General features: G+C 52.9%; 1 protein-coding gene across 1 annotated transcript; it reads right to left on the reverse strand.

Annotated features, from left to right (window-relative positions):
* Positions 1-4,300: 4,300 nt before the first annotated feature.
* On the reverse strand, positions 4,301-22,985 carry ints1 (integrator complex subunit 1). Its single transcript, XM_066688857.1, has 47 exons — positions 22,916-22,985; positions 22,580-22,687; positions 21,704-21,994; positions 21,292-21,488; positions 21,067-21,204; positions 19,749-19,908; positions 19,464-19,569; positions 19,120-19,306; positions 18,817-18,962; positions 18,557-18,698; positions 18,280-18,456; positions 18,067-18,175; positions 17,591-17,711; positions 17,421-17,498; positions 17,176-17,333; positions 16,810-16,998; positions 16,642-16,702; positions 16,323-16,520; positions 16,094-16,223; positions 15,725-15,904; positions 15,487-15,636; positions 15,219-15,398; positions 14,845-14,949; positions 14,596-14,763; positions 14,103-14,214; positions 13,812-13,970; positions 13,542-13,688; positions 13,320-13,418; positions 13,087-13,211; positions 12,723-12,977; positions 12,446-12,605; positions 12,121-12,252; positions 10,700-10,877; positions 10,485-10,608; positions 10,157-10,287; positions 9,810-9,897; positions 9,443-9,690; positions 8,561-8,690; positions 8,192-8,325; positions 7,808-8,000; positions 7,342-7,469; positions 7,126-7,235; positions 6,710-6,823; positions 6,545-6,615; positions 6,009-6,100; positions 5,085-5,194; positions 4,301-4,754 (listed from the first exon to the last, which is right to left on the reverse strand). The coding sequence occupies exons 2-47, from the start codon at positions 22,635-22,637 to the stop codon at positions 4,639-4,641; spliced, it is 6,585 nt and encodes a 2,194-aa protein (XP_066544954.1). The 5' UTR covers positions 22,638-22,687; positions 22,916-22,985; the 3' UTR covers positions 4,301-4,638.
* Between the last annotated feature and the right edge of the window lie 2 nt (positions 22,986-22,987).

Raw genomic sequence — 22,987 nt, forward strand, 5'->3', positions numbered from 1 at the left:
CTGTAAACCCATACGATATTTTTTTATTTATCAACTAATCAATTTATACATGAAGACCTGTTCTATGAAAAATATGCTGGTGAGGTCTGTGGAGTTTAAATATGTACATTTCATTAATAACAATAATGAAACCTTCTCTGAGATGTGCTTTTGTTTTGGAGCATGTAGCATTAAGCCGCCAATACAAAAAAAAAAATTAAAGCAGCCCTGTCATACATTTTCTCATGGCCTGTATTTAGTATCTGCCACGGTTTGGTGCTTCCAAACAAAGGCCCTTTATTGAGGACGGCAGTAGTTACACATCGCACGCTTGGTTTGCACCCATCTCTGCGGCTGGATCGTAATTTAGTGGGGCTAATTGCTTTCAACACCAGCAGGAAGTGATTTATGCACGGCAATGCGCTCAATACTGACACAGGCTCGGGCCCTGCAGGCAGGCGGGAGCTAAACCACCAGAAACGATTCTTTTGAAGCGCAGTGGAGGAGGGGGACTCTCTCCAACGCAACACCGACTGGTCCTCAGTGTTGTCCGTCGTGAAGCTGCGGCCGAGATCTTGGTCGTTATTGTAGGGGGTGTTGATTTAACCGAGGTCAGCATCGCTTCTGTGCCGAGATGATGTTGTGCAGATTCAAGACCCAACACTTTGCTCTTCACGGGAACTCACAATCCTGCAAAACACAGAGAGCGTCCCTTGTCCCTCGTCCCTTGGTCTTTAATGTATTTATTTTTGCGTGATTTTATCTCTATTGTTAAGGGAAGATTCACAAGGCCAGTGAATCTGGAATGGAGATCTATGAATATTGTTTTTGGAGTGCCCAGGCAAACAGGATCTTTAGATTTTTGGTCTTGAATGTTGCCTCAGGTCAGTAACTGATGTGACGTTTTTTAAAGAAAGCTTTTCCTTTCTGAAATGTCACAACACTGACCAATCCGAGGCCTTTACGAGCCCGGTACTGCAGTATCCCGTCCTGTGATTGAGCCACGGACGCCCCGAGCCACGTTTTAAAGAAGGATCATATTAATTGTGTAAAATAAACGTTAAGCCTTCAGAAAATTAAGTTTCGCCCCTAATCCAATCCCGTACAAACACAATCCAGAGTTAAGTGAGGGTTGTTTCCCCCCTGATCTCGCTCTGTAATTGTATCTTGCAGTCAGGGGGCTGATTGGTTTAGTCCCGGGTCAGCGGCGATGAGCTAAACCTGAGAGCCTCAGCCGCTTTTCATGTCAAAACCTTCAAGAGAACCCGGCCCGAATCCAAAAGCAATCATACTTCAAACTTCAAAGTGGGAAAACGGGTGGCGAGAAGCGGTTTACATTCTTCTGCGTTTGCCGAACGGCACTCATCCATGGAGGGAGACGAATTACAATGATCTGACGAGAAAATGGTGTTGAGTTTAAGAGGCAGGCCGGACAGGTGTGCCACGCAGGTACCGACACGTCCCTCCCGGCGCGGCGAGGCGGTGCTCGGCAGAGCGGCCGGGGAGGGCAAGGGGGTCGGTGACCTCATCCAAGAAGACAGCCTCTTTCACAACAGAGACCACTGTCACAAGAACGGAGATCCGACTGCTCAAACATCAGGTCTATAAACAGGGCTCCCAAAACCGCTTTCAGCTGCTGACCGTGCCTTCATGCCTTCACCGTGTGTGTAAAAGCTCCACAGATGGTGTGTTACCTTGCGGACGACAAAAGGTTCACAGCGCTCTCCACGGGCAGAAAAACAACACAATTACGCAATCAGATGAACGACCAATGTTTCAGTGCAGCGTCTGAGCGAAGTGTTGCAGAAATATGGTGGATTTTGCCGAAACATCACTGTGTTTCAATAATTAATTAAAACTTATATTATTGTGGGCCGGTATTATGCAATAGAGAGCTCTCTTTCTAAATATCACTTAAGACAGAAACACAGTGAACAGGATAAATGGAAAGAATGGATCTGATTGGCCAGAGGAACTGCAGTTTCTGTGTAAACATGAATTCACAAAAAAGGCCAGAACAGTGCTGATCCATATCTGTACTGTATCCTAAAACAGCGCCGGCCGACGATTATTAATAAAAAACACAAAAGGAAACGGGCCGCAAATCATCGCCTTCCCCACGTCCATGTGAGCAGCGGAGGGACGCACGCTGTGCCGCCACAATCTGACAAAACATTGCGTTTCTTCCCACTAATCTCCTGTCTGCGCAATCTGGGTGACTTTAATTAATTAATTTGGTGTATTTCTCACTGCAGTGCTGCACTGTAAGTATACCCAGAGGCTTTCGAGGGGCTTTGGGTCCATTTCCTTTTAATTTTATTAATTGAATTAGAAGTATGGGCATAACCAATTCAATTCAATTCAATCCGTAACTCCCTGAATAATGTACTGCGGCAAATGCCTTCGATATTTATTTGTGTGTTTTCAAGCATTTAGAAGTTCTGGTGTGGTATTTGTTGTATTCAACATGTTATAACTGCTGTAATCAGTCTTCATTAGGGTGTACATTAGGTTTATTTAGGATGATCACCAAGACTGTGGCAGAGTTTTCTTCCTGGGTGCGTTCGTGGAGGAAAACCCTCCCAGAGACGAGGCGAGACGGGCCTCCGCACACATTCCTGCCCGGGCCCGGAGATGAGCGAGAGCCAGATCAAACGCTTCGGTTAATAAACAAAGCGGTGATTAAAAAGCAGAAGCTGTCAACGTGTCAGTGGCCCGTCAGACTCATCACTAACCCTCTTAAACTCTGCCACTTCCCTCGCTTCTGATGGAGGGAAAAAAAGGACAGCTCCTCGTGAGCCGTCAGTCCCCCGTTCCGCCCCGGTGGCAGCCAGTCAATCGCCTGCTGGCGCTGCGCCTGGCGCTCAGACGGCACTGATCTGTTGCAAGCTGTTGAAAAGGAAAAAGAACAAAAACTGCAACAAAAAAACAATTAAAAATGTAACGCGTTGAGCAGCGAAGGTATTTCATCAGAAATGAAACGATCGAATTACCGCTCAGCGAGGGGCTTCTATCTAGATAAACCTAAGAGTGATGGCTGCTTTAAACTTTACAGAGACGGTTAAATGATTTAGAGATGCTGTCGACATTCATATAAGACCTAAAAGGAGAATGGGTCGCTTTAAACTAAAATTGAAATAGAAGTGTGTTATCTGAAACGTAACAATTTGATATTTTGGGAGTAAAACACATTCCTTCAGAAACAAAACACAACCAATTAAATTAATTGTTCCGGAAAATGTAGTACACAAGATTACAAATATGTGGCGAAAGAGTCTTTTGATGAAGAGCGCGGCATTGTGGGTGAAGCTAATTAACGAAGTGAAAAACAAATCAGAAGTCTCTGAAAATTGAAACAAACCAAAGCAGTTTTCATTTTAAATCTATTTTGGTAAATTGGGTTGCAGAGAATTGCAATTAAATTTGACAATCAGATGCATTGTAGAGGACGATGTTTTCCGCCGTGTTTGTCGTTTTCCTTTATTTAATAATGAAAGCGATAATCTAGAGGGATTTAAAAATATTTCATAAAAACATTTTATATTAGTAAATACATTAGGATTTTTAAATATATTTTTAACCAACATTATCGTGAAGAAAACGAAAGAAACCGAGAGACAGAATTCTGACAGAGGACGTGTTTTCAGTGTGGAGTCTTTGCGGGTTCCAGCCCCGCTCATATTCTCTCTGCCGGTTTATCCCACAGATAATATTATTTCAATCTTATCACAACCAGTTTCCCACCGAGAGCCTCTCGCACTGAAACCCGAGCTCAGCAATCTGACGCTCTGTACTCCCGCCTGAGCGCAGTCCGCGGCTCACCCAGTTCGCAGTTTCCATTGTCTGATCAATAATAATAATTCTGACACCCAGCTATTAAACTACAGCTGCTAATTATCCTATCCTATTCTAACCACTAATCCTGATGCAAACCTAAAATACAAAACTACTACAAAACTATCACTGATAAGAACCTGCAAACTACCAGACAATAAAACATAATCAATAATATATCATGCAAATAGTCCTGTCACAAGCAGACCAAGTATCTTCACACTCTCATGAGCAGAATAATGAACCTTAAACCTTTAATTACTGCTAATAATAATAATAATAATAATAATAATAATAATAATAATAATAATAATAAATAGTAATAATGGCCTCAGAATCTTTACTAAATAAGGGATTGTGGAAATGCCTGGCTCTGGTGTTTACGTTGAGATGGTAAGTATCACATGGCAGGAGAGTAGTAACGCAGTAGTAAGGTAAAGAGGAGAGTAGTAACACAGTAGTAAGGTAACGACAGCACATTCTCATCTCTTTTCCAGGCATCCTGTGGCCCGAACAGCAAAGGAACCTTTATTTTACAAGTCGGAAAACAATTTAATGTACATAATTGCAATAGGAAACAGCTGCTGAGCACTTCCTGTCACATGACTCGTGATGTCACAGAACCTGCCGAGTGTGACATCAGCCAGGAGGAGTTTAACCCCCTCGTGACCGAAACATTAAAATACAGCAGAATAAGCTGTGTGTCGTCGTCGTTTTCATCCCCCATCCAGTTCGCTCTCCTTTTCTCTCCAGTGGTTTGGGTCATGGCGGCCGACGGGGCGTTTCTGGAAACGGGAAGCGGGGTTCCGGCGGCGGCCCTGGGCCTCATGTCGTGGCCTCCATGTGCAGGACCTTCATGGACTCAGAGATCATGGAGCTGGTGTCGATCTGACCATAGATCCCCACGAGGAAGGCCTTGTGCAGCAGGATGTCGGCTTGTTCTAGGGACGAGAGGGAGCGATCAGCCAGATCACAGGGACCCGGGGACACAGATGGAAACTGGGCTTCAAGGCATTCAAGACAGACAACAGGAGACGCTTCTTCACACAGAGAGGCGTCACAATCTGAACAAACTCCCCAGCGATGTGGCTGAAGAGACAATTTGGGATCATTCAAAAACAGACTGGATAGGATCCTTGATCACTTAGTTATTAATGGACACCAAACGAGCACGATGGGGCGAATGGGCTCCTCTCGATTGGACACTCTCTGGTGTTTTTATTAACCCAGGAGAGCACGCGGTGTTGAAAGGCGTGGCACACGTCTCTTACCTTGGCACAGCAGCACGTACTCGGGCAGGTTCCTCAGCGCCGTCTGCACCACGTCGAAGTTCCCGCTGCCCAGGCAGTACATGAACGTGGGCAGGAATTCAGATGCCATACTGGGGGCAGAACAACACAGCACGGGTTTAAAGAGTTTCACCACAAACACGGCCCCCGAGTCGCGCGTTAAAGCACTTGACACTCAATCACGCCTCTCGGCGGCTCGTCGAGTTTGAAATGTTCCTGAATGAGACTCTCCTGGGACAAAAGCATCAACCGAGTAAATAAACACAACAGCATCATCATCATAATAATAATAAATTCTCCAGCTGTGATGAAAAGGTATTTAAATAACTCTTCAGGCCTAATTCAATTTCAGTCGAGCTCTGAGAAATGTTTGAAAAGCACACCAACAATAGGAGAGACAAGGAACAGACAGAAACACGACACTAATCCCCGGCTTCATTATTCAAATCTGCGCCGAACGCACGTATTCAAATCTGGCAGAGTTTGTTCTTGTGTTGTGGGGTGGTGGGGGGGGAATAACTTATTTTTATAAACACAGATAAACACAAGGAGTTACTGTAATTGGATTCCTCTGTATTTCCTGACAGATTTGTGTCCGTGTCAATCATTTCTCTGCATCTTACTTTCAACGTAGAAGTTCACAAACACAGCAGAGATGCCTTTCAGCACAAACTGCACCTGTGTGCTACATCTACACGCCTCCACACGCCTCCACACAGCACTGACAGTAACGGGGGGTCACAGTCCCACACCTCGATGCAGGAATCTCAACTCATGCAAATACAGGGATATGATCTATATTTTAATGCATCTTAAGAAGCAAACCAGCGCCGCCTGACAGGAGGACGGGTCCAGAGGGGAGGGACCGCACGGCCCCGGCGGAGGGACACGTGGGCCGGGTCGTACCTGGGGTTGTTCTGGACGCAGCGCAGGGCCAGGCTGAAGGCCATGTTGCGGCACAGCTCCTCCGGGGAGCTCATGAGTCTCTGCAGGTCGTTCTGTGAATCAAACACATTTCACACATTGCTTTACTGGCCTTCATATCCATTAGACAGAAATATACATATTTGTTTTCATTTTATTTAGTTTGCCTGGTCTAAAGCAGTGGTTCCCAGCCCTGGTTCTGCAGGAGCTCTCAATTACTTAATTGAACCCTTAATTGAACTAATAATGTCCTAAATCAGAGCCTTTTATTTATTTTAAACAGTAGGGGTTTTAAGTTAAGTATAGCATTGTGTAAAGACCCTACGGACACTGAAATGTCGTGCCAGGCCACACAAATCCACCCTGTTCCCTCTGTAGACATGCAAATGAAAGCCTCAGTGCCCTGCGGACTTGAACCCTAATCCTAGCCTGGGCCAGAACCTACCCCTTTTATCACTAACGTCACTTATTTCCTCACTACACGACATGCGTGTGACGGTCAGACCCCTCCTACTCACTGTGAAGTAGGGGATGATCTCGGGACTGCGCTTCGACTTCTCGTCCACCTCGCTCAGAACCTCCAGGATATCTGAGACAAAAACCGAGACGGACACAAGGTGAGTCGGGCCCGAGATGTGGTGATGGTTCTACGGATGCGGTCCGATCCGAGCGCCGGGCCTCACCTTCCACCGCCTCCCCCCGGGCGATGTTCTTCAGGTACTTGGTCATGTCGGAGGCGGTCAGCGGAGCCGAGGCCGAGATGTTGACCAGGGGCAGCGACCCGGCGGAGGATTCGTCTGTTCAACCAGAGATAAAGAGCTGGTGAATTCACACAGATGACCTCAGCAGGAAGAAACACAAGATCGCACTGAACTCCCCACATCTTAGAGCCATGTAAGCTATTGCTACTCTACACACACACACACACACACTCAACCAGTGTACACAGACACACACACACAGAAACCCCAGAGCACAGACACACACACACTGTCCTGATTATAAACAATAACAATAATAAAGGCCTCTCTATTGGGCTACAGTATCGACAGCGTGCAGCAGACGGTCCAGATGTGGCGCACAGCTGCCGCAGACCCACCCTCTCTGTCGTCGGCCGCCGCCTCGCGGGAGTCGCTCCGCACGGGCAGCGTCAGGCCAGCCAGCAGGGACTTCAGCTGCACCAGGTCCGGGTTTTCCGAGGACAGACCCCTGGCAGAGATGGGGAAAGGGTTCATTAAGCTCATCCGCTGTTCAGATAACAGCGAACACGTGATGGAGACGGCAGCTCCCGGGGGGACGGGGGGGTCGGACTCACTGGAGGATGTCAGAGTGTCTCTGCAGGAAGGGGACGGCCGCCGCAGCGTCGTGGGTGATGTACTTCTGGATGAACTGGACGAACTTGCTGATGAAGGTCGACAGCTGCCGGGACGACTTCCGGAAGTTCTGCGAGAGAGACGACGAGAAGTGTGGGATGGGGAGAGAGAGGAAGAGACCCCCACGCCACCTCTCGGAGGGAGAGAGAGAGAGCGGACCTGCAAAAGCTCTAGGCACAATTAAGTGGGCTTCAAGGCATTCAAGACAGAAAACAGGAGACACTTCTTCACACAGAGAGGCGTCACAATCTGAACAAACTCCCCAGCGATGTGGCTGAAGAGACAATTTGGGAACATTCAAAAACAGACTGGAAAGGATCCTTGGATCACCAATGGACACCAAACGAGCACGACGGGGCGAATGACCTCCTCTCGATTGGACACTCTCTTATGTTCTGATGTTCTTACCTGCAGGACCTGGATGAAGGACAGCAGCGAGTCCTGCAGCGCCATCTGGTGCTCGGTGTGGAAGACCAGGGGCTGCAGCAGCTCCAGCACGGCCAGCACGTGGGTGAACAGTGCCAGGTGGTTCTGCTGCCGGAACTCCTGGAAGTTCAGGTGGATGCGGCCGTGCAGCAGCGCGGCCACCATGGGCAGGTGTCTGGGGACAGACGCACACAGTGAGCTTCAGAGGGTCCCTGGGGCTCCTAGTACCAGCGCTGTAGAGGGGTGTAGTGTCGTGCACCGTAGTTTTTTGTGTCCATGAGCTTGAGAGTCTGTGTGTCCGTGAGTTTGTCTGTCTTTCTCTGTCTGTGCATTCGTGTGTCCATGTGTCCGTGTGCGTGTCTGTACCTGAGTAGCAGCACAGGGTGGGCCACTGCTAGCTTCCTGCAGGCCATGTTGGCGTCAGACATGCGGTTCTCAGAGGATCTGGAGTCGCCGGTGTCGGCCAGCAGGGTGATGAGCCGGTGCACCAGCATGTCCAGCTAGGGGAAAAACAGAGGGGCAATTAATCAGACAGCTTCGCCACAACAACCCCTTACATCTCAGGCCAGACAGGACACAGTGCCCTCTGCCTCGCACTGGGACATGTCCGTCCTGCGAAGCTCTGGCTCAATAAGCTCCCGTTGAAAAACTCTACAGAGCCGAGTAACAAACACAACAACACAACATGCAGCCGCTCTGCGGTGCGGCGGAGGCGACGGAGGGGTGACCACGTACCCTGCAGGTGCTGCCGTCGGCCGTGCCCTCGCTCTTCAGCGTGGCGTCGGGCAGCGCGACGCACTGGATCACCTCGGGGACCTGCAGGTAGATCTGGAGCAGGAGGTTCTGGCATCTCTTGCTCATCACGCTGCGGAGACACGGAACAGACGGAGATGAGCTGAATCCCGTCCCGTCAGAAATTCACACTCATGCGCTCGTATTGCCTGACCTTGCCCAAACTTCTCCCCGTCGAGCAGTTCAGCACGGCGGACCACTAACGAGTTTTCCTCCTCAAAGCGAACCGAAGAGCTCGGCCGCTGCACAGATTCTCCTCACACACGAGTCCCGCCGTAATCCTGCTGGCGGCGCCTTCATCATCACAGAGCGCCGAGCCTCTGAAGAGATCAGAGCGCCGGAGATACGAGCCCCTTTTAATTTCATACCAATATGCACAATCCCTGACCCCAGTATCGGCGTGTCTCTCAGAAACAACTGTGCGCTCATTACTCCACGGAGGGGATTTGATCGGAGAGGGTTCTGAAATATAAAAGTAGCAGCGAGAACGATCCCTCCCGTCGGTCACCATCAAAGCCGACGCAGTGGGTTTTTTGGGCAAACAGATAATTAAAACCATTGACACACGAGGCTAACGGACGAGGCGCCGTCTGAGCGCCAGCCTTTCAGATCCGAATGACTGCTGCGGAGATCGTTTTTTATTTATAAACTTGGTTCCATCTGCCCTGTACAGAACTGGATGAAGGTTCGACTTCGATGATAAACACAAGAATAAATCTCGGTGAGATTTGCAGAGACCACAGAGCCAACGTCTCCTCGGCAGCCAGAGAAACCAGGGATGACGAATCTCCCGGTGAGCGCGCACACAGACTCGAAGGTGTGTACCTCTCGCCCCACTTCTTGATGCAGTCGATCAGGTACTCGGACACCTGCTTCACACTGTCCAGGTCCCCGTGGCAGCAGCTGTGCAGCAGGGGCAGGCGCGCCTGGATGAGCGAGCAGGAGGCCTCGTCCAGCGCGGTGCGGCCCTGCGGGGGGGCACGGCCGCTGGCCTCGGACTCTGACAGGATCAGGTCCACCAGGCTGATGAGCTGCGCGGGCGTCAGGCGCAGCACGAACTCCTCAGTGCGCTTCTGGGGTGGGGGCGAGAAAGATATTGACCTATGAAATACAGTTTTACTTTCTTTTTTTTTGAGCCAGGCCCCCGATGGAGGAGACGGGCCCCCGGGCAGTCCCTGCAGCCGGACGGTACCTGCGGTGTCTTCTGGTCGCGGCCCTGCCAGATGCGCGGGATGTGGATGCAGGCCCACAGGAAGTCCAGCGAGGAGGATGGGTCCAGCCTGGGGGGGAGACAGTGCCGTGTCAGTTAACACTGGAGCATATCGGTGACTTGGGGGGCGAACGGGGGCCACAGACAGACGCGCTCTCCCTCCGAGCCTGCACTAGCACGCTATGAATTGTGAAACACGGCCCGTGCGCTGGGAGCTCGAGGTACGGTACGTGTTTACCGGCTCGAGAGGGAAAAGTACAACATATCCACACAGGGACTCCAGCCACACGCCACGCAGAATGTCCCCTCCGGCCGCGGTGGCCCCTGACCTGAGCTCCCGGTGTTTGCCGAGCAGGATGCTGATGCACTGGTGCAGGGTGGTCCAGTTGGACTGGTGCGTCAGCAGCGCCAGCAGATACGGTCTGTATGAAGGGATCTGGGCCCCCAGGGGTCCTTTACCCTACAAATACAGAACAATCATTATTACTACCATTATTAAAGATCTCTGTCCCGGGTCCGATTCAAATACACATCATGACAGTCACGTCTCACGATCCGAGTCTTTAGACCCTCAGAGTCTCGCATCTTGTAGCTACACAATGAGAGGACACGGTAATGCACAGGCACGGCGCTGTGGCCCCCGGGCGGTGCCGGTACCTTGTTCCAGGCAAACAGCAGTCTGTGCTGCAGCTCTGGGCACACGGAGGTCACTTCCGGGTCGAGCAGCTCCAGCCAATCGACCAGCAGCCCCGAGGAGGAGCCCGTCTTCGTCACTTCCAGGCTGAGGAGCAAGAGAAGCAGAACCTGTGTGAGAGGAGCTCCCGGGACCCCCACACGCTCACCAGGGACCCCGCACGCTCGGGCACTCCTACCTGCCACCCGCCTCCTCTTTCATCGGAGTCTCTTCGCTCTCCTGGAGGAGGAGAGAGTTCACCATGGCAACTGGGCCCGTGGCGGGATTGGAGGCCGCCGTCTCCATGCCAACCGTCATCAGCAGCGACAGCATCTCCTCCAGATACGGCGACCGCACTTCTGTCAGCCCGCGCAGCACTGAGGACACAGACACACAGAGTCAGAGACCGGACACACACAGAGTCAGAGATCGACAAACAGTCAGAGACAAGACACAGAGTCAAACATGAGACACAGAGAGACGCACAGAGACAAGACACACAAGAGACAGACACACAGAGACAGACGCACACAGAGTCAAGACAGTCAGAGACAGACACACGACACACAGAGAGACACACAGAGACAAGACACACACAGAGTCAAAGACACACACACAGACAGAGAGAGAGACACAGAGAGAGACACACAAACAAGACACAGAGAGACTGGATTGTTAAAACACTTATGTGTGCATATTTACTTAATTTAACCCAGTTTGATCCTAAATTTCCAAGCACCATTTCCCAGAGAAACCTCTTCCCTTACATGGCTCTGCTTGAGATTCCCGTCTCAGCATTCGAAGTGGAAACGGTCCTGTCTCTTCCGCGGCCACCAAGGGCCCGCGGGCCAAAACAAACCCGACTTGCAACGGTCCGGGACACAGCCAGCTTTCCAAAGCAAAGGCCAGCCAAACACACACAACGGGAACGAGCTGCGCGAAGCCAAGACACACAATCTGAAAATAGCTCCACTGTCACCGTGTTGTTGCGAAGGGGTTTCAGTTTCAACGCAGTCTGTTCCCGAGAAACAACAAATGTGCGATTCAGTCCCAATCGGCAGCCTCTCCATAATGTGGAAACTCACAGCGGGGACGGGACGGTTAATGCGGTTTCTCCTCTTCTTTGTTTCTGTCCGTTATTTATTTTGGAAAGAGATGGGCCTACCGTGCCAAACTCACATGAAGCGGTGAACAGATGGCAGCGGATGGCAGACTTGGATGTGAGGACTAGCGTACACACAGTTTATCTTCCGCGCAGTGCTTAACGGCAACGCCAGCAGCGCGCCATTTCAACAACTCCGCTCGTTCTGGTTTAAAAGCAGATTTGCCTTGAACACCACACAGTATCCTCCTCGTCTGGACCGGGGCGGCGGGGCAGAAATCCAACTCAGGGTTCCCATGCAAACAATTTTTTTCCCCCATGACTTTTCCATGATCATTTTCTGATTTTCCATGACAAAATTATTTATTTGTTTACAACAAAAATGTGGGAACTGCACACAGAAAATAATGAGGATATTGATAAGCCAATAGGAAAGAACCACAATCAGCTTTTGTTACGACGGCCTCCTGCTCCCCACAGCAATCCACTCCCCCCACTTTAATAAAACAAGCTCCCACCTTTTCCAATCAGCTCCGGCTCGGCGTTGCACCTCTCCCCGGCCTTCAGCGCGGCGATGACGGCCCGCACCGCCACCTCCGAGTCACGGTGGTAGGCCAGAGTCTCGGCCAGGTGCAGGAACCCGGTCCTCACTGTGGACAGACACCGGCAGAGACAAGGAGGTCATACGTCACTCTGAACACACCGGACATTTGCATAGTGCTCATTGGGCTGAAATGTGGCGTTACCCGTCGGAAAGTTTTTATTTCAACGGGTAACGCACTTCCAAGTTACGTGGGTTTATCGATAAATCAAAGAGGGGAACATGGATCCGTGATGCCCTACCATCGCCGAGCCGGTGCTTGAGGGAGTACTGTGCGGCGAAGGACTTGAGCAGCGCGTTCAGCGGTCCGGTCTCCAGGCCTGGCTTCTCCAGCCAGGTGAGCATCTGCAGGACGGCCTTGAAGAACAGCGAGGAGAAGGACATATCCTGGAGCACGCAGCGCTGCGGGGGACAGACAGGCGCTCACACACGGGCCAGGCACTAGTCACTCCCGAGAGCCCAGATCCGTAACGTCACCATCGCCCCCCGCCCCTCCCCGGCCCCCCGTCCCGGCCCTACCTGGTAGTGGTAGAGCTGGCGCAGCAGGGGGCAGGCCAGGGCGTGGTTGCGCTGCATGGCCAGGACCAGGGCCCCCCCGTGCGCCGAGTTCAGCAGGGCGGAGACAGCCTGCAGGAGACGCACCGCCACACCCGTCACCTGCGCATCCCCCTGGCGCACCCGGGCCAGCTCCTGCGCCAGCGCCTGCTGCAGCGCCAGGGACACCTGCCGGGGGTTCGAGCCGGGCCACCGCGGGTCCACGTTCAGGGGGAAGAGCTGGGGAGACAATGAACAGATCAGTGGCAGCCTGGAGGGTCTTTAAAGCCACCGCCGTGCCAAGCGGCAGGCCTCCCTCGGGCAGGCCGTGAACTCGCACGGCGCCTACCTGCAGGAACATGCCAGCCAGGTCGTCGTCCGGCCCGATGACCGGGATCTGATTGGCCACCCGGGTCCTCACTGGCCCGTGAGGCGCCTCCATGTTCACCTTGGCACGGTTAAGCTCGGCGCTGTCTGGAAACACACAGACTCATTAAACGTAGCACCATGACACCGGCCTCTCCGGTCCAGAGAGTCTCCTCAAAGCTATAGATGGAGGCGGGTGTCACTAGAGGTGCGTACCTCTGCGGGGGGGCAGCGAGGCGCTGAGCAGGGAGTGGAAGGTGTGGCCCCCAGTGGCCCCTCTCTCGTGCTGCACCTCCACCAGGTGAGCCATGTAGTCTGAACGGGAGGAAACGAAGCTGTTAGAAGAGTCTTTAAACACGCAGATCAGACAGACGTGTCATGTATAGGGTCTCTATTTCGATGTTCTAAGTTCGGCCCAAAGTAATTGGGGATGCTCACTCTTGTCCATGATGTTCTGCTCCAGGGTCTGCGGGTCGTGGGACACCACCTGGTCCAGGTACTGCAGCAGCTTGCTCATGCTGGACACGGGGATCCCGAAGGACTGCACGAACAGCAGCAGCTGCTGGGGCTCCAGGTCCTGCAGGGCTGCGGTGGGGGGGACACACGTCACACCTCACGCACACACACGGACACGGACACTAACACGGGCATGGGCACAGACGGACGACTCTAGTGACAACTCAAGGCCGAGAAAAAGCCACCACTCACCGGCGTCAACCAATCGGGAGACCTCTGACCGGATCATCCTCAGCTTCAGCCAATCGGGCAGCAGCAGGGCCTCCTCGGACGTGTCCACCAGGAAGGCGGTGGGCAGGGGCTTCTTCTCGGGGAACCAGATGTCCAGCAGGCTGTGGAAATCGCTGTCGCCTGTCGACCAACACAGATACATACACTGAAGCAGCCACCATCCGACGTACTACTAGCACAGCCAGACACGGGCATCTCAGTCCCACGGGTTCCGCCTGACCGTGGCTCCGAACAGGGGTCCGAGACACTCACCTTTGGGCGGCCCGAGGGTCAGCAGGATGACCATGGCGTGGACCACCAGGATGTGCATGGTAGCTGTCTCCCCCGTGGTCCAGCGCAGGAAGACCTGGTCCTGGGACTCCGACTGGGAACGCAGATCCAGAACAACGGTCAAAGGACTTCACTGCCCCTATCATCATCATCATCATCACCATCACTATGATCGGTAACCAGCTCTGGCACATCCCTTCACCTCCACACCCAGAAGAACGATCCTGCGATCGCCGACAAGATATTCTCTACCCAAAGACCTCCAGTTGCTCCTCTAGAGCAGGGATTCCCAAACCAGGCCCCTTGTCCTGCTGATTGTGGTTCCAACAGAAATCTTAATTGAATCCTTAATTGACCTAAGAATAACAGTCTGAATTATGTCATTAGAGCTCGGTTGAAACAAAAAAGGTTCCACACACACAGGGGATTTCTGCCCCCCTGTAGCACCTCGGACACCCCCCCACCCCAGGCCTACCCAGCTGTACAGGTCCTCGCCCTCCTTGGTCTGCCTCATCCGGCGGATGTACTTGGAGAAGACGGCGATGAGGGCGGACAGCACGGCGTCCGACTCGGGCCGGTAGGAGTGCTTGGCGAAGAGGTGGTTCATGATGGTGGAGCGCTCCACGATGAGCCGGGCCACATCCTGCGGAGAGAGCAGGGGGGTTAGTGAAGCGACGGCTCAGTGGCGGACATGGAGACACACACGGGCGCCGCGGCTCCTCACCAGGGCCAGGTCGTTGTGCAGCGCCTGCTCCTCCACCGGGGCATGCTGGGAGAGGTAGATGAGGTAGGCACTGATGGTCTGGGGGTCCGTCTCCATGTGGATGGCCTTCAAGGAGAGAAGAACTTTAGAGAGGGGGAGGAAACGGGCCGGAGAGCAGCAGTGCCAGTTCTGATCGTGGTACAGAAAAAAAACACACTTTGGAGCCGATTAACAAACGTAGGAAGAGAAAGTATGGAAGACAGGGATCGCTCCTCCTGTATTTCATGTTTTTTCTCCACCCTCTCAAGCCAGGGCGGGGGAACCTGGGGAAATAACGTCTGGGTCTGATCGGGTTGACACGACCGGCCTGGTAGCTGCGAGGGAGGCTCTCTGACCTGCTGCAGGGCGCTGGATGTCATGCGGCGCACGCTGTCGAACAGGGGCAGCTTGGGCAGGTCCTGCAGCAGCCACTGGTAGCCAGGCAGCAGCTCAGCGTCGCGGGAGTCCTCCTCCATGGGCTGGTCCCGCTCCTCCCCGTCCCGCAGACCGCCCTCCGTCAGAACCAGAGAAAGGCCCTGTGGCGCCAAGAGAGAGGGAACCGTCAGCCACGGGCGTCGGCCACACGCACTCATCATTACAGTCACGGGAGGATCAGACACACACCTTCATGGCCAGGACCCGTGAGGCCACCTGGGAGGAGCTGAGGCGGCGCAGGAAGTAGTCCAGGACTTCACAGGTGGTCTGCTCGTCCGCTTTAGGGCCCAGAAGGAGGTCCTGTAGGCGTCCGAGGAGCTGCCGTTGTTTCTGCAGTCTCTGACAAGGAATAAAACAGATCAACAATTTTAAAAGGCAGGAGGAAATGGATAAATAATAAAACATCCTGACCCCTTCCTCCCTCTACCTGTCTTTTCTTGGCTCTCTGCTCCTTGCTCTCTCCTTCCTCCTCATCCTCGACCGGGGAGGAGTCGTCGGCCGCATCGTGCAGCAGGAACTCGCACAGGCACTGCACGGGCAGCACGTCCAAGGACCCCTCGCTCGACTGGACCAGGTCGGCTAGCCAGGGCATGGACTGGGAGGAGGCCTGGGGACACAGAGAGTACGGTGGACAACTCGGCAGAAGACATGGTCAAGGGACAACGTGAACACCTGCCTCACCCACAACCCCCCTCAGCCTCCCCGATGTCCCAGCGGAGGATAACTACCCCCTGAAAACTACCCCCCCAGCTCTGATCAAAAGCACGAGTGCTACTCCCCCGCCCGGGCCGCCCACCTGTCTCTGGATGATGTTGAGGAGGAAGTCCGGGCTGCGGCTCCGACAGAGCAGGTGTCCCAAGCGCAGGGTCTGGTTCAGGCTCTTCACCTGCTCCTGGATGTGGGGGGGAGGTCGGCGGGGCGGTCCCCTAGGGGGGCGAGAGACAAATCACTCAATTAGGCCCCGCGTGAGAACACAGGTCTCCCCGCGGACGGGGGAGAGACGCGGGCTCGACGCTGGCACTTACTGGGGGTCCAGGCTGGTCAGCTGGGACAGCAGGAGGCTGTTGCTCTCCGTGATGGTCTGCTTGGTGGAGGCGGCCGCCAGGTGGCTCTCGAAGGCCAGGATCTCCTGCTTCTCTCGCTGCGAGATCTGCAGCTCACGGTTGATCATCTCCGTCTTGGTCTCCTCGTCGGCCACGGTGCAGGGCGGGTAGGAGTAGTTGCTGCAGCGGGCAAGAAAGCACGGTGACATCACTGACTGGGGAGACGGAGGCACGGCGGAGATTCATTTCATTGGCTTAAGTACAGTGCGGTGACCGAGTTCAGCTCTGAGGGGACACTCACTTGGTCATCACCATCTCCATGAGCATCTTCAGAGTGGGGTAGCCGTCCCAGGCAGCCAGACCTGTGGGGCAACACGGGGGCAGGAGGTCAGTTAAAGCAAGAGTGAACTCCTCCAGGTAAAAGGAACAAGGCCAAGAAGGCTCAAGTACGGCCGGGGGGCGGCTTTACCAATCTTCTGTGGGTTAAAGGCAGCCACCACGAGCAGCAGCAGCCAGGCCTTCCAGTAGAGTGTGGAGATGGCCAGGTTGGGGGGCTGGTACCCGGGGGGCAGCTGGATGTTCTCGGGGTGGTGGTATGTGCACAGGTTGAGGACGGCATCGATCAGCTGGATCCTCTCCACCTTCAGCACCTCGAGATCTGAGGACAGGTCAAGAGAGAGCGGGTCATGGTTGCGGCAGGAGTCAGGGGGTCTCGTCTCAGGTGTGAGCAACGGGGGGTGCATCACGCGTGTGGAGTGGCCTGTGGGGGTCTGTGGGAAACACAGGGCTCCTGGGGAAGAACGTTCCCTACGATTTGGAGGAGCGGCGGAGTTACCATCGGACTGGACCCCGGCGGCCCTCTTCACCAGGTGGTCGGCCAGCTCCATGGCGTCGGCTGGGCCCAGGGGCAGGTCACGGGACAGGCCGATCACCAGGATGCGCATCAGCGTGTCCTCGAGCAGGGGAACCTCCGAGCACAGCCGCAGGAAGAAGCTGATGGACAGAATAACCGCTCCATGCGTGAAACGGTGGCAAAAAGCAACAGTGTTTTCAAAGAAAATCTAACGTTGAAAGTCTTACTTTCGGTCGCTCTCGGGGGGCCAGTTGTCCCACTTGTAGTAGGTCTCGGGCTGCTCGGTGAACAGGACCTTGTGCAGGCTGGGCAGGGAGAGCACAGGAGAGACACAATGATGAATACTCGGGCACACGAGGCATGTAAAAGCTGACGGGCTCCTCGTTAAAACACCCACCAGTGAACGTAGTCCTTGGGCCCCACTTTGCTGATGGTGGGAACAACCGTGTGGAGCCACCAGACCGCATCCCTCTGGATCGCTGCAATCTGGTTCTGGAACGAGCGCAGGACCTCCAGATCTAGAACACGGAGCAGGATGGAGGAGGGCCTTTAGTAACAGAGTGCACAGTGGGTTTCAAACATGAGACCGACTTGAGCTCCAACTAACACCCTGCTCCGAGTGTCACCTCCTCCCATGCTTCAAAAACAACTCGGATCACACTCTTTGACAAGTCGTCCAACGAAATTACACGATATTCAGAAATAAGCTTATTCGTGGTCATTAATACTTTGTATTGCACTTATGTTGTAAGTCGCCCTGGATAAGGGCGTCTGCCAAGAAATAAAAATAATAATAATAATAATAATAATAAATAGGAAAGCTATTTAGGGCAAAGAGACACAGAACACTGGAGCAAAGAGATGGACAATTACTCTTCTTCTCGCCCTTGTCCCAGGCAATGCCGGCCTCCTTGACCTGAGCCGTGATTCCCAGCATCATGGAGACCGTCAGCAGGTCAGTCACCTGGATGACAAAGCGCTCCTGCGAGAGAGAGGACACGGTTACGGCACTCACGGGAGGACGGGAAGCATCACGCCGAGCGGGACATTTCAGATTTGCAAGAAAAGTCACAAGGGGGATCTTACTTTGAACTCCATGTCGACGTAGGTGGCCTCCTTGCGCTCCTGCATCAGCCCCAGGCAGAAGGACTGGAAGTTGATCTCGTGCTTGGTCTGCTTGATGATCTCCCTGAGCAGGGCCCGTGACGCCCGCAGGTAATCGTCCTTGTTGGTCAGCAGGTCTTGGAACACCATGGCCAGGAACTGGGGGCGACGGAGAGAGGAGAGCGGTGAGAGACTCGAAGGAACGCAGCCACTCTGTCCCGCTCTCCCGCACGTGGACAGGACGGATCTGCAGGCTCACCTTGGGCGCCTGCTCGGGGCTGTGCTGCAGCACGGTGTGGAGGACCTGCATGTTGTTGGGGTTCCTGGCGTTCGACAGCTCATTGAAGATCACCAGCTTGACCATGGTGCCCAGGTTGTCCCTGTGCGCGTTCAGCAGCTCCCTGTGGAAACGGGGACACAGTGAGCCGAGCCGAACCGTAACAGAGACTTTACAGGAAGGCAAGAAAAACAATAACAACAACTCCGCAGAATTAGAAACTCCCCCTGCGCCAGCCTCACCTGACACACAGCATGTAGTGGTTCAGCAGGACTTTGGGCTTCAGGCGGATCTTGATGAGGTTGGACATGACCTCCATATCTTCGGCCCCGTGGGTGCTGCAGTTCATACACAGAGACATCAGCAGGTCCTGGGCGGGACGGGTCAGCTGCAGGGAGGGGACACGAGCCGTGAAGTCGGGCTGACAGCCGGCACTTCACAATCTGACATCAAAACCAATCTCCATGGAAGTCCAAGACCCCGGAGACTGTGTTCTGCTGCATCCACTGTGGTACCCAACGGGAGGTCCCCTCAGGGCCACTCACCTTGGGGTTCTGCAGCCACATCTCTAGCCGCTGCACCGCCATGAGCCGCACCTCCTTGTAGCCGCAGGTGGCGGTCAGCAGCCTCAGCAAGTTCCTGGACACGTTGTCCATGGGCTGCCGGCGGTTCAGCTGGTCCCTCAGGACGTCCAGCACATAGTCCTCCACGCTCTCTGCCAGCTCCTCGTACCTGCAACCAGCGGGACAGTGATGAAAGACACAAACACGCATGACCCAAACACGAGCCCCTGGAGGTGCTCATGTTTTGGTGGTGCGCGTTTGTGTAATTCATCGCCGTCTCCGGAGACAGGCAGCAGCACAGCCACATGGAGACGGCATGTCGTTACCTGGGCATGACCTGACCCTCGTCCTCGGGGCTCAGCTTCTCCTCGGCGATCAGCAGCTCCGTCTGGCTGTCGTCCTCATCGGGGGTGGATGGGTGAGGGCTGCTGCCTGTAGCCAAGGAACGCACGACGCACTTAGCACGGACACGCACACAGACATGCACACACAAGTCACGTACAGTGTGGATAACATGTTACATCTCCCAGCATAACTCTGCCCTCTTCTGCCTCACTGCTTGTGAAGCAAGACGTATCTGAGGACTCGCGAGACAGTGAAATGTCCACAACCTGCGCTGAGGTCCCCTCCGGAGCGGCCCGTGTCAGCCTGCAGCAGCATGCTCTTGGGGGGCATCTTTGTGGTGAACGCTGTCTGGATGTTGTCCACGAATGTCTTGCAGTGAGGACTGTCCACCCAGATCCGTTCCCCCAGAGAGTCCTCAATGTGCACCTCAAACAAGAAAAGCATCGCATCTGAACAATGGACATCTGAAGAATTGTTTATTAAGGCCAATATATATATATATATATATATATATATACACACACACACACACACACACATACAGACGGGTGACAAATTAAAGGAAAAACCTGAATAAATGAGTGGAGGAACATGACCAATGAGTGGAGGAACAGATGCCTCCAAACAGGTGTACTGCATGATACAATGAAGCAATTAACATCCCATCATGCTCTGTGGCATGTATACAAATGCTGACCAGGCCCAGTTGACATCGATTTTGGATCAAGATGGCAAGAGGAGAGTTGATTGGTGCAAGAACCATAGGCACTGGTCTACAGAGATGTGGAAAAAGGTGATCTGGTCAGATGAGTCATCCTTCACCATATTCTAGAAATGTGTGGTGACGCCAAGAGAACGGGACAGGCCTGACTGCTGGACCCCTACAGTGAGGGGGTCCAGAGGCTCTGTTATGCTGTGGGGGGCATTTTCCTGGCATGGTTTGGGTCCCCTTAGAGAGAAGGGTCACTGCAAATCATTACACAGTTATTCTGAGTGATCACCTTTATCATATTCTATCCTGATGGGAGTGTCTCTTCCAGGATGACAATGCCCATCCACAGGGCACGAGGGTCACTGAATGGTGTGATGAGTATGAAAATGATGTGAATCATATGCTATGGCCTTTGCAGTCACCAGATCTCAACCCAATTGAACACCTATGGGAGATTGTGTACGGACGTGTTAGACAGCGCTCTCCACCACCATCATCAAAACCCCAAATGAGGGAATATCTTTTGGAAGAATGGTGTTCATCCCTCCAGTAGAGTCCAGAGACTCGTACAATCTGTGCCAAGAGCACTGAAGCTGTTCTGGGGCTCGTGGTGCCCAACACCTCAATGAGACACTTTATGTTGTTTTTTCCTTCAATTTGTCACCCGTCTGTGTATATATAGGAGAATTTAATTCACTCCATCTTTCCAGTTATAATAAAGTACGTGTTCAGACTTCCTGTCTTTCATTGGTACTTTAAATTAATATACTTTTCCATCTGGTGGAGAACAGGCACTCTTGTTTATAATATGTGACCAATAGCAAGTCATCCAAGGTTCACACAAGAACAGATGGGTCCCACCTGTCTCTTACTTTCACAAAGATCTCAGGCCAGTTTTCGTCTTCTTCGTACGCGGCCATCAGCAGGTTGCAGGCCAGCACCGAGACCAGGCTGTTGCCCTTGGCTTTGAAGTTGATGGATGCATCTCGGCGCAGCAAGCTACACAACGCCTGACATCACAGAGAGAAGAGGAGATCAACACCAGAGGTCCGCGCAGGAGCATCAACGCCCACAGCGCAACCAGACTGTGAACGCACCTCGATGACGCCCTCCGTGGCGAAGACGTTGGGCTTGATCTTGGCCAGGAACATGAGGCTTAGGTACAAGGTGATGTCGGGTTTGGCTCGGTTGATTTTGAGCTGCTTCACCGCCCCGCACAGGATGCCCTCGATGCGGTCGTCGTTGCCATCCTGCTCGGCCGACTCGATCTCGTCCAGCAGCACGGCAGGGGGGACTGGAGACGAAGGATTCACAGGACAGGGCAGTTACACTGGAGCCATCGCTCAGACCACACTTAGAAACGTCACAATCTTATCGTTAACATTTTAATAGTTACTGACCGGTATGGTTCGCATTAAAAAAGGATATTATTTGACTCCTAATAAGAACAAGCAGCCAAAGTAAATCAATCATAATAGAGGGACAGAAATCTATAATCCTGCCACTCACCTTCTATCGGCACAACGGAGGGCTCCTTGATGGAGGGAGAAATCGCCCTTTTGTCCACGGCGGCCACATCGGTCAGTCGGCTCAGGGCGCTCAGCGGAGGGGTGGAGGAGAGCTTGGGGCGCTTGGTGAGGCCGGACAGGCCCGAGGCCGAGGGCAGCGCCGACGCCGCCTCTCTCTTGCGGTCGGGGGGCAGCCCAGTGGAGGCCGGCTTCAGCAGGACCACCGGCGCTTTGGGCTCACTGGCCTGACTCTTGGAGCCCAGGGCGATAAAATCCCCGGGAGGAGCGTGACCTAGAGAGTGGTGGACACAGATCCCAGTAAGACCCTGAAGGGGTAGCAGGTCCTCCCCAGGGTGTGTCCCATTCAGACATGTCCACACTGATGACTTGAGAACATTGCATAAGATGTCCTTGCAGTTCATTATGATATATTTTATGTGTATTAGTCTCAGTCTGGTTACATGCGATCCTAGTCTGTGCCCAGAAAAAAAAGTCCTGCTTGACCGAGCAAAGACTGAAAAGCATTTTTCATCTCTGACGACTTTCATCTTACAAGAGATTCTCCCATTCATGACTCTTACTGAGTTTTTGTTTAATCGATGTTTATTTAATTTGCCTGTGTTTACAACAAGAGTGAGGGCTGTTTTCATTTTGAACCCCAAACTTAAAGCCATTCAAAAAATACATATTGACTATACATGGCACGTTATTCATGTTTTTAGAGCCAGGCACAGAATCCGGCTAATTTGCATAGCATGGCATATTAATGATCAACACCAGTGCGATCATTTCATGTCAATATTGTAATAATAGACATGTGGAGGGTTTATTTCCAGATCTAGAGGCTGCTGCAGTGCCCCGGCCGCGGCCACGATACCTGACGCTTTGGCGGCGCTGCTCGGGCGCCGGATGGTCGTCGGTTTCGGCCGGTTCATTGTCTCATCGATGTCACGTCCGCGCCAGATGTTCACAAGTGAACATTAAACTGTAAAAACATCAAATGAAATAAATTAGCCGGATAGAAACAATAGAATAATAACAACTTGATGACAAAAGCAGTGTTGTCTTTTTAAAGTACAGCCACTGAGGTGACAAACTGAACCCATAAACATACATCGGGGAATGTATTATTCCTTTTATTCCGATACACTGCATTCATATATTATTATATAAATCACAATAAGACACGCAGTGTAAAATGGACACGGTTTACCTTCTCATTGAAAGTGTCCAGTGTTTACCTCAGCGCTCAACGCCTGCCGAGAGGAAGCGGAAGTGACCGGTG

The sequence above is a fragment of the Amia ocellicauda genome, chromosome 17 (genome assembly GCF_036373705.1).
Source record: "Amia ocellicauda isolate fAmiCal2 chromosome 17, fAmiCal2.hap1, whole genome shotgun sequence".
Lineage (NCBI taxonomy): Eukaryota > Metazoa > Chordata > Actinopteri > Amiiformes > Amiidae > Amia > Amia ocellicauda.

Excerpts from the sequence above, each read along its gene's own strand:
- ints1 (XM_066688857.1), bottom strand. The coding sequence starts at position 22,637 with ATGAACCGGCCGAAACCGACGACCATCCGGCGCCCGAGCAGCGCCGCC. Across the intron at positions 9,691-9,809 it reads GCGACCAGAAGACACCGCAG|AAGCGCACTGAGGAGTTCGT; the intron begins GTACCGTCCGGC and ends CCCCCACCCCAG. Across the intron at positions 6,824-7,125 it reads GGCGGCCGACGACAGAGAGG|ACGAATCCTCCGCCGGGTCG; the intron begins GTGGGTCTGCGG and ends CTGGTTGAACAG.